Here is a 15,552-nt window from a genome sequence, read left to right on the forward strand (position 1 = left end):
GCATGTTCTCCACGTGCATGCGTGGGTTTTCTTTGGGTACTCCGGTTTCTTCCCACATTCCAAAAACATGCTAGGTTAATTGGCGACTCCAAATTGTCCATGGGTGTGAGTGTGAATGGTTGTTTGTCTTTATGTGGCTTGTGATTGGCTGGCGACCGGTCCAGGGTTTTACCTATATACCTAAAAAAGTACCTCAGCTGCCTCGTGGCCATAGCCATGAATGGAAAAAGGTCTTCAACGTCATTTCAGCGTCATAGAAGAACTGGAAACCCCACATAGACTGGAAGAGTTCAGACATTGACTGCCTCGCAACTGACGGCATGGGAAATCCGTACTGGTTTAGCCCCTGCATCAACTGCCTTTGCTGGGATTCGGGCCACATCCCCGCAGGATACGCGAGATGCCAACATTGTCACCTTGTACAAGAACAAAGGTGACCGCAACTACTGTAATATCGCTACAAGGGGCATCTCCATCCTCAGCATTTTTTGGCAATACCTTCTCCTGTGTAGTCTTGGCACACATGCAGACCCTAACCTCCTGCATTTATTCAGAGTCCCAGTGTGGTGTCCGAGCTAGGCAGCCAACTGTAGGCAAGATCTCCTCATTATGCCAGCTGCAGAAGTGATGATAGCAGAAGATGATTTCACAGGTACTGCAGAAGATCCTTTGCCCCCCCCACATCATCTCATATACAGTGCATCCGGAAAGTATTCACAGCGCTTCACTTTTTCTACATTTTGTCATGTTACAGCCTCATTCCAAATTGTATTAAATTAATCTCTTACCTCAAAATTCTACACAAAATACTCCATTATGACAATGTGAAAAAAGTTTTTTTTTGACATGTTGTGAATTAATTAAAAATAGAAAACAAAAAAAATCACATTTACATAAGTATTCACAGCCTTTGCTTAATACTTTGTTGATCCACCTTTGGCAGCAATTACAGCCTCGAGTCTTTTTGAATATGATCCCACAAGTTTAGCACACCTATCTTTAAGCAGTTTTGCCCATTCTTCTCAAGCTCCATCAGGTCCATCAAGCTGTAGAAAGATCTCAAGGATGATCAGTGGAAAAAAGATGCACCTGAGCTCAATTTTGAGCTTCATGGCAAAGGCTGTGAATACTTATGTAAATGTGATTTGTTAGTTTTCTATTTTTAATAAATTCAAAAAAAGTCAAAAAAAAACTTTTTCACATTGTCATAATGGAGTATTTTGTGTAGAATTTTGAGGTAAGAGATTAAATTAATACAATTTGGAATGAGGCTGTAACATGACAAAATGTGGAAAAAGTGAAGCGCTGTGAATACTTTCCGGATGCACTGTACATAGCACTATCGTCTTCAATAGTGCAACTTTGGAAGCCTTGTCACTCAGCAGTAGAGTCCTTGTGTCCTTGCACCAATGCTGTTTGCCATACTATTCTTCTCCATGCTCCTCCAGTATTCCATAAAAAGACTGCAGCGAAGGAATGCATATTCACACCAAGGTTGATGACATGTTGTTCAACATTACTCGTCTCCGTGGCATGACTAAAGTCACAGAGGTACTCACTCATCTGACGCGTCCTCGCTTTGACGTCTCCCTCAGTAGAAAGCCTTCAGCAGCTTGTCAGGCGCCTTTCATGCACATGTATAGAGTTTGCTTTGATGATCAGTCTTAAAAGAAGACAGACGCCATGGTCCAGGACTACGATCAGTGGATACACTCTAGAAGTCATTACATACATTGGGTCCACCATCTCTAGCTCACTATCGCAGCAGCAGGCAGAGGAGACCAAACGGAGAGAAACACACTTAACAGACTCCTCTGCAGCAGTGAGGCTTGGATCAACTCCGTGAGACATGAGAGGAAACTCTGCAGTTAGCATCTGAGGCGCTTATGGCACATCCTTCATATTTTGTAACAGAACAGGGTACCCAACACAGACGTATAGGAATGTGCAGGAATGTGAGAGGCGCCTTCGATGGCTTGTCCATATCCAGGGAATGGACCTCGTATGGAGAGCTAGCAGAAGGCTATTGAGAGACATGAAACTGTCAGGTATCAACATCGACGCCAGGGAAAAAAGTACAAGCGACCACTCACTGACTGGCACCTCACTGTCAAACAGGGTGTTAAAAAAAGCCAAAAGCCCCGCCTCCGGGGTGTCCTACTTGGCGGGTCCGTGGGTGGATGGGAGATGTGGTGGAGACGGGTCGGCGCTGTGGTGGAGGGTGGGACTGGGGGGGGCATTCACTTTTTGCGGCTGTTGGGGTATCGTCTGCCTGGTGGGCTCTGCTGCCTGGTGTGTGTGTCTCTGTCCCGCCCTGGCACTCTTGGCTCACGAGCCCGGGGGGTGGGGTTGGGCTCTTCCCCATGCGGGTCCCGGTTCTCCTGCGGTCTCTGTGGTGTCACTCCCTGGGCTGCCATGGTGACGGATGTGTTGCCGGGGCGCGGTTCCTGCTGTTCTGGTGGTTGTAGGAGCAGCCTCGGGGCGTGTGTTTTGTCCGCGGCTCCTGGTGGTCCGGGGGTGGCATAGCTGGCTCAATCTCTGGTGGGGCCCTCCGGGGGGGAGCTGGCAGGCCGGACTGGCCGCCACGATGGGCTGGGTGGGGCCCGTGGTTGGTCCTGTGGCCCAGGGCTTGCTCCGTGCGGCTGGCTTGCCCGGCTCGGTTGGCCGGTAGTGCGGGGTGGGCGTGTGTGGGGCCCCGATCCTCCCTGCTGCACTGCACCACCTCACATACATGTAGGACTTTGGGGGGTGGCCTGCAACTGGTTTTGCCGGGGGCGAAGGGTTTCCTTGCGGATGCCCTTTTGTCCTCGGCATTCCTCTGGCTGGTCACCCTTCAATTTTAACCGCACCTTAGACACTCAGTTCTGGGGTCTGGGCAGGCAGGGGACCCACCATTGCTCAGCTTCCTTCCACACACACACACACACATACACATACACCACACACATAGGTCAGCCCTATGGGACAGGCCTATTTTTAATTGCACTATCTACACAATACCATCTTCACACACACAGGTGTAGCGGGCTGGACCGGAGAGCCTACTGCCTACCCCCGCGATTGGCCCGCTGGCTGCTGGGGCTTGGCGGCTCGCTCGGGGTGCCCTGGGCTGCAGGATATTTTGGTATGGTCTGCCTGGCCTTCCTGGGGGTCCCGCTGGAACCAGCTGACGCCGGGGCTTGCCCTGGTGTCATGGTTGGCGCTACCTCCCTGGATCTGTCCTGGGTCGCGGGCGCCAACGTGCCCTTGGGGGGGCGTTCACCGGCCTCCAGGCAGTGGGGTCCGCGCTGCTGGTGGCCTGAAGTCTACGGTGGTGGCTTGGGGTTGTTGCGCTGTGGTGGCTGCTGCGGGGACCGGGCTGTGTGTTGGGAGGGGACCTGATCCTGCTCGTGGGTACGGGGGCCGGGGTGGCGTGTGGGGATGGGGAGCATGCTCCTCGGGGTGGGGCCTGCTGGGGGGGCGGTGCTCTTTCGGGCGTTTGGGTGTCTGCTGCCACTGGTCCTATGCTCTGCCGCATCGCTGTCCCTGTCTTTGCCCATCCCCAGTCTTGCCTTAGGGTTCGTCGGGGATGGTTCTCCGGTACGTGGGCGGAGCGCTGCTGGTTCTGGGGGCGGGGGGGGGCTGGCCCTCCCGGTGGATGGTGGGGTCCTTCGGGGGCCTTGCGCTGGTCTTAACTCCTCGGCTCTGGTGCGTGGCCTCCCCGTGACTTGGAGCTATGGCTCTCCCTCACGGGGGTGAGCTGCCCGGTGGATGTCGGCCGGCGCAGTGGAGCGCCTCACCACTCGCCTGCTCGCCCCCTCCGCTTGCTCATGTGCGGGCCTCCTCCCCTCGCCCGCTCCTTTGTCTGCCACACTGCAGTAGCCCTGATGCCGTGGTCGAGGGGAGTCTGGGGGTGCTATGCCTTGGCGGTCCGTACCTCCCTGGGCTCGGGGCCTGGTTGTGGGTCTGGGACCCCTGGGTCCCCCACCCTGTGATGCCCCGGACGCCCCACCCGGGGACGTCCACAGCATGTGTGTGTATTGAGTGGATGGGGTGTGCATGTGTCTGAGTTTATTTTATGTATTTATTGTTTTAAATACTTAGATAATTAATGATTAGTTTTATTATAATTATATATATATGTATATATATATGTATATGTGTGGATGTGTATGTGGGTATATGGCCATGTAGATATACGGGGGGGGGGGCCTCTGCGGGGGTCTGGCGTAGGGTGTTCCATCTCAACCGCCCGGTCCTCCATGGGGCAGTGTGCCCGGGCCTCTTCTGTCCTGGCCGGGGCGGTCCTATGTCGGTGGTCGGGCCTGGGGTTACCTGGGGCGGGCCGGGTTCTGCTTCCTGGGGGTGTGTGGGGGGCGGGAGGCGGTGCCTCCGGCCGTGGACGGGCTCCCTTCTGGCCGGCAGGGGCGCCCCTGTGCCCACGGGTGTGTGGCCTTCGATGCCCTTCTGCCCTAGTAGGGTATGGTCTCCCGCTGGTCTCGGGGGTGCGGCTCTCCTCCGGCCTGCTGGTGCCCTGTTGCCGGTTGGGATTGCTCCTCCATGGCCTCTTGCTGGTCTCTTCGGGGAGTTGCTTCGGGGGCGGGTCTTGGGGAGTCGGCCCTGGCTTTGCCCACACCCACGGGGCCGGAGGATCTCTGGCGGTGGGGGCTTGACCTGGCTGCGCGGGGCGGGGTTTGCTGGGTGGTAGAAGGCAGTCTCTCTCCTTTTGTCATTCTCAGTGACAATTACACATTCACACACTCGCATTCACATACACAACACACCTCCATATGGGCACTCACAGCACATGGGTGCTTCTCTATACAATCTACTCTCTTATCCCTGATGTTTATATAGTATTGGTATGCTATTATTCAGTAATAATGATGTCAAGCAATGAGATTTTAATTACTGTAACTGTATGGTTGCAATTGTGTTTACTATCATGGGTCATGTCCTCATTGTTACTATTGCTATTGGTAAGTTGGACTGTTTCATTTCACTGATATCATCTCCAGTGTGACCCTTAGCCATCATTGACATTTAACTGTTCTGTTTGTCACTGTTGTTGTTTTGGGAATTCTTGTTGCTGCTGTTTTTGTCTCTCCCTCTACTGCCCCCCCCCGACCCCACCTTTCTCTTCTCTCTTCTTCTTTTCTGTTCTTCTTCTTGCTCCGGTCCGGTCGTCCCAAATGGCATAACAAAGACGTCAAATAACGGCAAATAAAATTTCATGGTACAGGGAAGTTGTAGCCAACACCTTTCCTGACACAGAGCAAATCTGTCTAGCATGTAAGGGCATTTAGATCAACAATACTATCTGCCCCAATGGCTGGACGGGACAAAAAAAAAAAAAAAAAAAAAGCCAAGAAGAACAGAAACAAAACCTTGATGGCCAAGTAGAAACAACAGCAACCTCTGACTTTATCAAGCGCCATTTGAGAACTGGACTGTTTAGGAATTTTCGGTGAAAATAGATTGTTATATGCTACATTTTCTTCAGAAGAATCTGGGTGAAGCGTTGATATAGTGGAGGGGTGTGGGATTTGTCACACATCAAGGAAAACAACACAAAATGTAGACTGTTCATCTTTAAATTTTGTTTCCTGACTTCATTTTCCAAATAATCATAACAAACAACCAACAAGCGTTGTTGGCGTAATCCTAACTTCAGAAAAACCTGTGTCAAATACTCAATTTTTGCGGTATTGCTGTCAAATTTGATATGGGATTAGGTAAGAACTCATTTGTTTTTACAGTACAAACCTCCAAACTGTTTATTTTGAAGGCACATATTTCTGAGAAATAGATAAGCGAATCTAAATCAGCTTGCTAGCTTTACTTATTAATTTTTCCAGGCATTTTAGCACAAAAAAAAAAAAAATACCAGCATTAGATGGGAGTTAAGCCGCTTCTTCAAAATCCTAGCGTTCCTATCTTTGGATGCTCTAAGTCGGTCATATATATATTACATTTCCATCCCTCATTGGTGGCTGGCTGCATGTTAGCAACCTGTTCGGGGTGAAAATGCATAGGAGACAGCGAAACTAAGCTTGATGTACAGTAAATAATTCATTGGAATGTGTGGTGACGTATGACAATACTGATCTTGGCATTTCCACTGAGCTCTGAGTAAACAGCAGCCAAGGAGGAAAGGATTGATACCAGCGCTTGTCAGCATTTGAGATTATGTTGGGGGAAAAAAGTCCAATATAGACATTTAGAAGCCCCACTAAACATAGAAAATAGGTTACCACTTTAAAGAAAAGATGCTCAAAAGAGCATATATTTGGGATAGTTTGTTATTTTCAGCTAAAGATTAATTAAAGTTAGTGTTTAGATTTTGTGTCTAAATAAAATAAAAAAAAATATCATTCAAATTATATATAATCTAATAAATACCCTCAATGAAATATTGTATACTATAAATAAAACATCAAATAAGCACTTCTTTATTTTCATTCATTCATTCATTTTCTACCGCTTTTCCTCACGAGGGTCACGGGGGGTGCTGGAGCCTATCCCAGTTTCATTATTTAAATTAAATTAAAAAATATATACTGTAGTTGCTTCACAATATCGTATGTATTAGAGATACTATGCTTTTTCACTGATATCGGCCAATGCTGATCGGTGGCCAATCGATCAGAGCATGCCTAATTTTTAGATGAAATTAAAAAAATGTATATTTAATATTTCATTATTAATCAATTTATACATGTTAATTTAAAAAAAAAATCCCAAGCTTTTTCAAAAACTGTCTAATATATATTACATATTTAGTGCAGAACGGTAATTCAATTGCAAGATAACAGCAAATTCATAATTGTATCTTATGATATGTCATGTTTTTCTTTGTTTAAAAACAGTTCATCTGCTACAATCATGGACAGTAGTTTTTTTAAATAAAATACAAATATTTGGTTCACCTCTGCTGCAGGCACACCCACACATAGACGGTCAACAGCAGGGGTACGTTTCCCTGGATACACCTGCAGTAAGCCAAATGATATGTCAACATGTTAGCATGTAAAGCAGAAAATATATAGTGCCTATACTGCATATAATATAAACTGCATATACTATGCTCATTAACCAGGGTACACTGCGGTTTAAGCATCAAAACAATGTATTTCTTGCTATATCGGATATATCGGATATTAGCATAGCAACTGTTAATTAGCATGTTAGCATTTTGTCTCTCCAGAAAAACAAAACAATACCTTAGTCAGATCATAGATCCTCAAAAGGTCATTTTGGGCTTTTCCCGTGTACACCCGATCCCGTTCTTGAGCAACGTCTATGTCCTCCTCCATGCCTGGCAGCAAATTTGCAGAAATATTCCTGTTAAAAAAAATACAAAAATGCTTGTTGTTTATGGCAAAAATTTGTTCACTAAATGTAGCATGTTGTGACGTCACCTTGGTTTGCAGAAGAACTTGTACTGGATGAGAATAGTGATTGCAAACATGGCTGCCCCTTGTATGGACATAGCACATAGGTTCTTGCCCACCATGTCCCAGCTAAGCGGATCCTTGAAGCGGTTCTCCCCTAATAAAATAAAATATAAAAATAAAAATCATGTATAGAGCGGGATGAGGATCAAAACAACAAGATGTCATGCCGACAGAGAGCTGCTCTTTGAGGTGTTTTGATGTATTATGTGCGACAGCTTAAAATGCCACTTAGGCTTTAAAGAAAAAAAAAAACACGTAATGGATGACAGTGCCAAAACGCTAACACGGTAATCTTTCTGCTACGACAAGAAGTGTTTTTTGTAACGACAGTTGAAATGGCTTCTTGTTTTTTTTTCATGTGCCATTTGAAACAAACCTTTTAAGTACAAGTTGGGCTCAGAATCTAACTATGCTAACAATGCTAACGGCTAGCATACTCACAATGGCTATGGGGACATTATGTGCCTTTCTAAGCATATGTTTGTATGGTAAGAAACAATAGCAAGATGGGAACTTCAGTAAAGTTAGCACGAAAGCAGCTCTTGAATGATTACACGTCCTGAAGTCAGATTTAAAAAGCCTAACAAGACTGAATAACATTTTATTGGCACGCTGAGAGTAAATAGCTAACGCTAATAGCAACTCCAGTGAAGTGAGTGCTAAGGCAAACCCAAAAGATTATACATATAAATACCTTATAGTATCATGATATAAAATGCTAAAAGTTGTTATGCTAACCCATAACAGGATAGCAAGGTGAGAAAAGTTAGTACAAAGACAACTTTGACATTATTTCTATCACTAAGGGGCGCATGCTAACATAAAGCAATATAGCAAGGATTATACATCATGCTCAACACTGAACAGCTCAAATGCTAACATGCTAACTTACCAAAGCTACTAAAGAGGGTTGCCATGGCTTGGTTCTTGGCCATGTCAATCAATCCTCTGCCCAGACAGAAATGAGGGAAGATGAGGAGCACTTGCTTGACAATGTCATTGATGTAGGATACATCCTGGGGGGTGCACACAAAAACAAAGACATGGTATCTGTAAAGCTGACTTTCCTGTATGCTCAGCGGACACTCGGCTAGGTACCTCGTCGTCGAAGAGCTCCATGACGAACGTGGCCACACTGCCGTTAATGCCGACAAAGAGGTTAATGCATGTTAGCACCACGTAGGCGGTGCTGGGGACGTTGAATATGAAGGACGCAGGGTACATCATGGGGGTGATGGACCACCTGTGTATGAAGATATATTTTAAAATATGCATATATTAAAGGGCTACCTTAACATGTAAAACTGTTAGCATTGTTAGCATTTTATTCAGTTCCGTTAGCCTGAGAGCATGATGTAAAGTTATTTTTTGCTTTAGTGCTGTTGGTAATCACAAAGCTGTTGCTATGTGTCTTCATAGCAACTGCTATCACATGAGCAGATGTTAGCATGTGACTGTTAGCATGTTAGCAATTGTCCTTTGAAACAGCATCTGAATACATACATTCATTCATTCATTTTCTACCGCTAATGGTCACGGGGGGTGCTGGAGCCTATCCCAGCTGTCTTCGGGCGTGAGGCGGGGTACACCCTGGACTGGTTGCCAGCCAATCACAGGGCACATATAGACAAACAACCATTCACACTCACATTCATACCTATGGACAATTTGGAGTCGCCAATTAACCTAGCATGTTTTTGGAATGTGGGAGGAAACCGCATGCACGGGGAGAACATGCAAACTCCACAGAGAGATGGCTAAGGGTGGAATTGAACCCTGGTCTCCTAGCTGTGAGGTCTGCGTGCTAACCACTAGGCCGCCCATCTGAATACATGGCATTAAAAATAGAGCAATATAACTCAGCCTTAACTTCAGCCACATTGTTTATTAGGTTAGGTTAAGGTTAAGTTAGTATCTTGCTAAATAAACAAGAACATAAACATAAAAAATAACATTAAATAATTCAAATTAGGGTTTACCCATAGAGAACCAGAAGCAGAACCAGTGCAGGCAGATTGTCCGCCGACACGTACGATTCTTGTTGGAAGCACAGGAAGATCACGATGACGATGACGCATGGGATGGCATAGTTGCACTGACCCACACAAATAATTATTACAATTATGAATATTATTATATTACTATAATAATAATGATGATATGGTATAATGATGGTGCTTACCATGTCCCAGACGAAATTGGCCAGCCAATAGACGGCCGGGTTGACTCCGCTGACAAATTGAAGATGTTTGGCTTTGCTAACGCGTTCCTGGATGAGAAAGAGGACGAAGCTGGCGGGGATGAAGGACATGGCGAAGATGACGCAGATGGACACCACCACATCAGTGGACGTCGTGGCCCTGGGTATTCAACACGGAGAGTTGGAAAACACACTATTTGAAACAAACTTTGGTTTGTAAGGTAATGCTACTTTGGTTTGTAAGGTAATGCTGCTTTGGTTTGTAAGGTAATGCTGCTTTGGTTTGTAAGGTAATGCTACTTTGCTTTGTAAGGTAATGCTGCTTTGGTTTGTAAGGTAATGCTACTTTGGTTTGTAAGGTAATGCTACTTTGGTTTGTAAGGTAATGCTACTTTGGTTTGTAAGGTAATGCTGCTTTGGTTTGTAAGGTAATGCTGCTTTGGTTTGTAAGGTAATGCTGCTTTGGTTTGTAAGGTAATGCTGCTTTGGTTTGTAAGGTAATGCTGCTTTGGTTTGTTGGGTAATGCTGCTTTGGTTTGTAAGGTAATGCTGCTTTGGTTTGTAAGGTAATGCTACTTTGGTTTGTATGGTAATGCTGCTTTGGTTTGTAAGGTAATGCTACTTTGGTTTGTAAGGTAATGCTACTTTAATGCAATGGAAATGTTAACAATGCTAACAGCTAACATGCTAGCAAAAGCCATGGATGTGTTTCTGTTTATTTGGAAATTGTATACAATATTACAAAAATGCTAACAGCTGGCATTTTTATTCTCACAACTAAAACGCTAACCAGCTAACAATTTTTACAAACATATGTCAATGTGAAAAAAGGCAGTTTTGTAAGATTTTAAATAATGTCCTGTAGTTTCATTCTATATCAAATGAACACCGCTAAAATGAACATTTTATGCCCATAATTGTTGACTGGACTCACAGGGCCACAAAGGACAGCTGTTCTTTGGTTAGGTTGAGGGGGTAGTTGGACACGGTGATGCCATAAAGGCGGGGGTCCTGTCCCGTTGGCAGATTCCCTCTCAGGATTGCGTTGTTGGCCACGTTGAGGAAAGACACCATGCCGTGCCACGCCTGGTTGTAGAACCACACCTGTGGACAACAACCGCCCTTAGTTGTTTCATAGCCACCTGAGATACTTGACGGAACCTCTTCATATCATATTCTCTTTCCTGCATAGACCAAAGTGTTGAGACATGTCTTATTTAACAATCCCTGCAGAAAATTTTAGGTCCGGAAGAACTCTTGACTCTCCTGTCCTGAATTAGTGACCCATTACCCTCACAAATGGGTCCCACATTTTTCACTGCTTACTTATGGTGTCAAATTTTTATTTATTTTATTTCATTTTTTGCACTTTGTTCTTTATTCCTTCAATGCAAGTACGATAATTCTTTCAGCTCATGGCTCTCAGGGTGGAAAGAAAGAAAGAAACAAAAATGGATAAAAGAGGAAATGGCGGACTCCCCACTGAGGGTGCAATGCTAATTGGGACAAAAAAAGTCTTGCTCACGAGTCGTGTTTTAAAAAAAAAAATGCTTGTGTTGGCTCTCACACACACAGCTTGACACTTTTGTGGTGTATTTTAAAAAGGGAGGACAACACAGCAAAGTCATTGTACGGAATGACTGTGTCCTCAGTTTTTTCGACATTCCAATTAACAATTTTTGGTTATGAACATATAATCCAATAAATTAATTCAAAACGTAATTTTGTTCCGTACATACAAGACTCATTTGAGAAGCATTTGCAGCAAAAAGAAAACACCATGTGCTATGCTCTTATGCAGCTACACTGAGGAAGGATGACATAACTTATGCACTTCATTATGTCTCCCAAGCGTAAAGCAGGCTCTTCCGGTCAAAGTGCAAAGAAAAGTGAAGGAAGTCAACATGAACATAATCATGACGTCCACCAATACTGGCTGCACTTTTGGTCACAACACTCAACCCTTGCATTCATTCTTTCAATTTCAGCCATTTTTCAAAAGGTGCCCCTCTTGGTACTTGGTACCATTTTTGATGATTTTGACTGATTTTTTGAGGCACACAGAATATTGAGTTCTTGGGCTATATAGACGCCAATATAGATGCCAAAAGAAAGGTTAGACTCTCCCCTTTCATCAGAAAAAAACATGTTTCAACCTTTTCCCGTTCTTTAGTAATCAGCAGTAGAACACATGTAAGTTTCACCAAAATATCAGTGAGAAGAAAAAGGAGAAAAAAAGCATTTTGTGAAACAATACATATGTTTCCATCATAACTTTGACTTGACACAGCATAAAGAACACACAAAAAAATCAATTTATCCATTTTCTATGGAGCCTATCACAGCCGTCTTCAGGTGGGAGGCGGGGTACACCCTGGACTGGTCGCCAACCAATCACAGGGCACACGTAGACAAACAACCATTCACACTCACTTTCATACCTATGGACAATTTAGAGTTGCCAATTTAACCTAACATGCATGTTTTTTGCTTGGGGAGAACATGGGGAGGATTGAACCCAGGTCTTACCAATCTCCTGACTATGTGGCCCACATGCTAACCACTCGACCACCCACAAAAAAAATCACGTTATACATAAAAAATGTTTTTGAACCATTTATCATTTTCACATTTGCAACAGAAGTGTGTGTGCGTGTGTGTGCACGTGCGCGCAACACGGGTCCAAGTCACTTCCTAGTTGCTGCATGGCTCTTATAAAATGAAAAAATGCACTGACATGCTCTCTTCTATTGTGGAGTTGCATCATCACCTCTTTGTGCCGCTTGCTCAAAAAAATGACCTATAAATGTTTTTCCATTTTTAAAAAGTACTGTTTAATTATAGTATTTATTGTTTTTTAATAGTGTATTTGATGTCCATCTTAGGTTCTGTGCACAGTGAGTGAATTAAATGTTCATTTAAGTAAGAGTTTGACTTTGAGTTTGACAAAATTTGATTGAAAACGCTGAGGCTGCACGGTGACCGAGTGGTTAGCACACAGGCCTCACTGCCATAGTCTTTCTCCTATTCCTTATATCAGGTCCTGGAAGGACAGTTGACGGGGAACAAACTGATATAATCCACCAAGTTAAATAAATCAAGGCGGGGCTAGTGTGAAGTAGTGTTTGCCCCCTTCCTGATAATAGTTCTACCTTGATATTGTGTTTCGTTCCAAGCTTCTTCAGCAGAGTCTCACTGGTGTGGAATATCTCATCGGTCATGTTTCCCTAAACAGAAACAGAAAGAAGATTTTATACTTGTACTTTTATACTTAAAATAAATAAATGTACATATATACCTGTATATGTCTACTGTACTGTATATAACTGTAGATGTATAAATACTGTGTTTGGCTTACCAGGAAAGAACCAAACAGTCTCTTTAGATCCTCCATCGTGGCTTCAATGGCCGCCTCACTCAGACGCACTTGAGAATTGACTGCTCCAACAGAGATCCCCCCATACCTTAAAAAAATTATATATAAGTATAAACACACACACACATAATTAAAGTTGTTATTCTTAACTAATTTACATATTAAAATATGTTTCAGTTTATGAAGAAAAACTTGCAAGAAAATATCACATGTTGGTATTTTTCACCTCTTGCTGAAACATCATCCATCCATCCATTTTCTATTCCGCTTATCCTCACTAGGGTCATAGTTATGCTGGAGCCTATCCCAGCTGACTTCCAGCAAAAGGCAGGGTACACCCTGGACTGGTGGCCAGCCAATCACAGGGCACATATAGACAAACAACCATTCACACTCACATTCATATTTGGACAATTTGGAGTCGCCAATTAACCTAGCATGTTTTTGGAATGTGGGAGGAAACCGGAGTACCCGGAGAAAACTCGGAGATGCAGAGATGCCCAAGTGGAGAACCAAACCCAGGTCTTTCTGATCTCCTGACTGTGTGGCTAACACGCTAAAACATAATGTAAAAATATAGTTGCCAAAAGTGTATTGATTAAAAAATACAGATTCAGTAGAAATAATATTTCAGATTTTGAATCAGTGTCTGAATATTGTTATTGTCTGAATTCAGGGCTGGACTGGGACAAGAATTTGGTCCTGGACTTTTTTGGTTCACAGCCGCCATACCCATGACCCATTTTTGTTTATCAAAACATGCACAGAGCTGAGTAGCAGGACCTCTATACCAACCAAGACCGGCAGCAGGAAAGGTACCATACCAGCCGTGTGCATCCTTTGCGCATTTGGCCCCCTTGCACAAAATGGACCCTATGGATAGTGGGGCACTACTATGCAAAGAATTTGTGGAGGGGGGAGGTGGCTCTAACTGTGCCAAATCACCCCCTTCTGTTGTGTTGCATCTGCAGCAGCATGACAATTATGTGATGGAATAGATCACATAATTCAATTCACAGTTCCACATGTCCAAAAGGAGTAGGAAGAAGCAAAGCTTATTAAATCCTACCCCGCCATCTGTTTCTATTGCAATACATTTATTCACTTCCTGTATTGCACACGTGATTTCCAGATGTGACATAATATGACTCGCTTAAGACTCTTCTATTATCATCCTCAGAAATATAGTATGTTCATTCCCCCTTTCAATGTCTGCAACATCTATTTGTCTTTTCTGCCAAAAAGCATATTTTTTGTTTCACATAGGTTCAAGAATAATCTGTTATCACATTATCTTTTTAATATGACCATTTAACATGTGACCTTCAATGTGGATGATACCACTGCGCAAATAATACTAACTTTAAGTCTCCAACTAACCTAACCTGTTTATTTGGCAACTGTCAGTGTTAAGTATGAATGGTTGTTTGTCTATAGTATGTGCCCTGTGATTGGCTGGCCCGCCTCTCACCAGAAGTCAGGTGGGATAGGCTCCAGCATACCCCTGCAACCCTAATGAGGATAAGCGGCATAGAAAATTGGATGGATAGAAGTGTATACCTAATTAATCAGTACCTTGTTTGGCCAGAGTACTTATACGTCTTGACCAAGAAGTCCGTAATGTTTCGTCCTGTCAAATCTAGGAGCGTGTCAGTTGTGTTCTGTAGTCTCTGTAAAAATAAAACAAGTATTGCAATACATAGTATGTCATACGGTTTCAAGTGATCATCAATTGTCTATTTTGTATTGCTATGACGTATCAAGCTTATATCAACTTAAGGTATAAGATATCAACATAAGATATATTTTGGACTCCACACCTGCAGTTCAATCCAGCAGCGGCCGAATAGAGCCCACATGATTATAACAACATTATGTGCTAACGAGTTAAGAACGTAGCAAGGAACAGGAGTGGTGTCAGCAGTATTATTTGTTAAAGTCCAAAAAAAGAAGTCACAGCTGAGTGCAAAAAACTTGTCATGCATTAAGTTTCCCGTGGTGGCACATAACCCGGGAGGTTTAATACACTCAAACTCATCATGCATGTGAAGCAGCATCACACGGGGAAACCACCGCGGGACTGCGAAACATCATTAGCCACAACAGAAAAAAAGCCAACCCCATATCGGTGGTGAGTAATGTCAGGTTTAATTACTTAATTGAGCACATCAAACCTCACTATATTATACCTACCTGTCACGACATTGACGGCATTGTGGATAAAACTATAACCCCCCCCCCCCCCCCATGTAGAAAGAAATTAATTGGATAATTTTTATAGCACTTTTCAAGGCACCCAAAGTGCTTCACAATGAAGTGAATCCATTATTCATTCATTCCTCCGTCACCCACTGCTGGTGGTTAACTATATCTGTAGCCACAGCTGCCCTAGGGTAGAGTTTGATGGAAACGTGGATGCGAATTTGCACCGACAGCCTCTCTAAGCACCACCAAACATTTATTCACATTTTTAGACCAGTGTGGGCAGCACAAACTGTCTTTGTTTTTGACGATTATATCCCTCCTCTTTACATTTGAAT

At 43.9% G+C, this 15,552-nt stretch overlaps 1 protein-coding gene across 6 annotated transcripts in view; it reads right to left on the minus strand.

The window, feature by feature from the left end:
* LOC131125136 (phospholipid-transporting ATPase ABCA1-like) overlaps positions 1 to 15,552 on the minus strand; it is a 124,487-nt gene that overhangs the window by 8,246 nt on the left and 100,689 nt on the right. For 5 of the 6 annotated variants that reach the window (XM_058066359.1, XM_058066360.1, XM_058066361.1 and 2 more), the window contains 11 exons: positions 14,588 to 14,682; positions 12,995 to 13,100; positions 12,789 to 12,863; positions 10,571 to 10,740; positions 9,619 to 9,796; positions 9,416 to 9,531; positions 8,535 to 8,679; positions 8,329 to 8,452; positions 7,401 to 7,530; positions 7,203 to 7,323; positions 6,909 to 6,971 (listed from right to left, as the gene is read on the minus strand). In XM_058066359.1, the coding sequence (XP_057922342.1) occupies positions 6,909 to 6,971; positions 7,203 to 7,323; positions 7,401 to 7,530; positions 8,329 to 8,452; positions 8,535 to 8,679; positions 9,416 to 9,531; positions 9,619 to 9,796; positions 10,571 to 10,740; positions 12,789 to 12,863; positions 12,995 to 13,100; positions 14,588 to 14,682 (1,323 nt within the window). Of the gene's footprint in view, positions 1 to 1,620; positions 1,664 to 6,908; positions 6,972 to 7,202; positions 7,324 to 7,400; positions 7,531 to 8,328; positions 8,453 to 8,534; positions 8,680 to 9,415; positions 9,532 to 9,618; positions 9,797 to 10,570; positions 10,741 to 12,788; positions 12,864 to 12,994; positions 13,101 to 14,587; positions 14,683 to 15,552 lie in introns of those variants that run through there. The other variant, XM_058066364.1, reaches the window with a different exon arrangement.

The sequence above is a fragment of the Doryrhamphus excisus genome, chromosome 3, assembly GCF_030265055.1.
Source record: "Doryrhamphus excisus isolate RoL2022-K1 chromosome 3, RoL_Dexc_1.0, whole genome shotgun sequence".
Classification (NCBI taxonomy): domain Eukaryota; kingdom Metazoa; phylum Chordata; class Actinopteri; order Syngnathiformes; family Syngnathidae; genus Doryrhamphus; species Doryrhamphus excisus.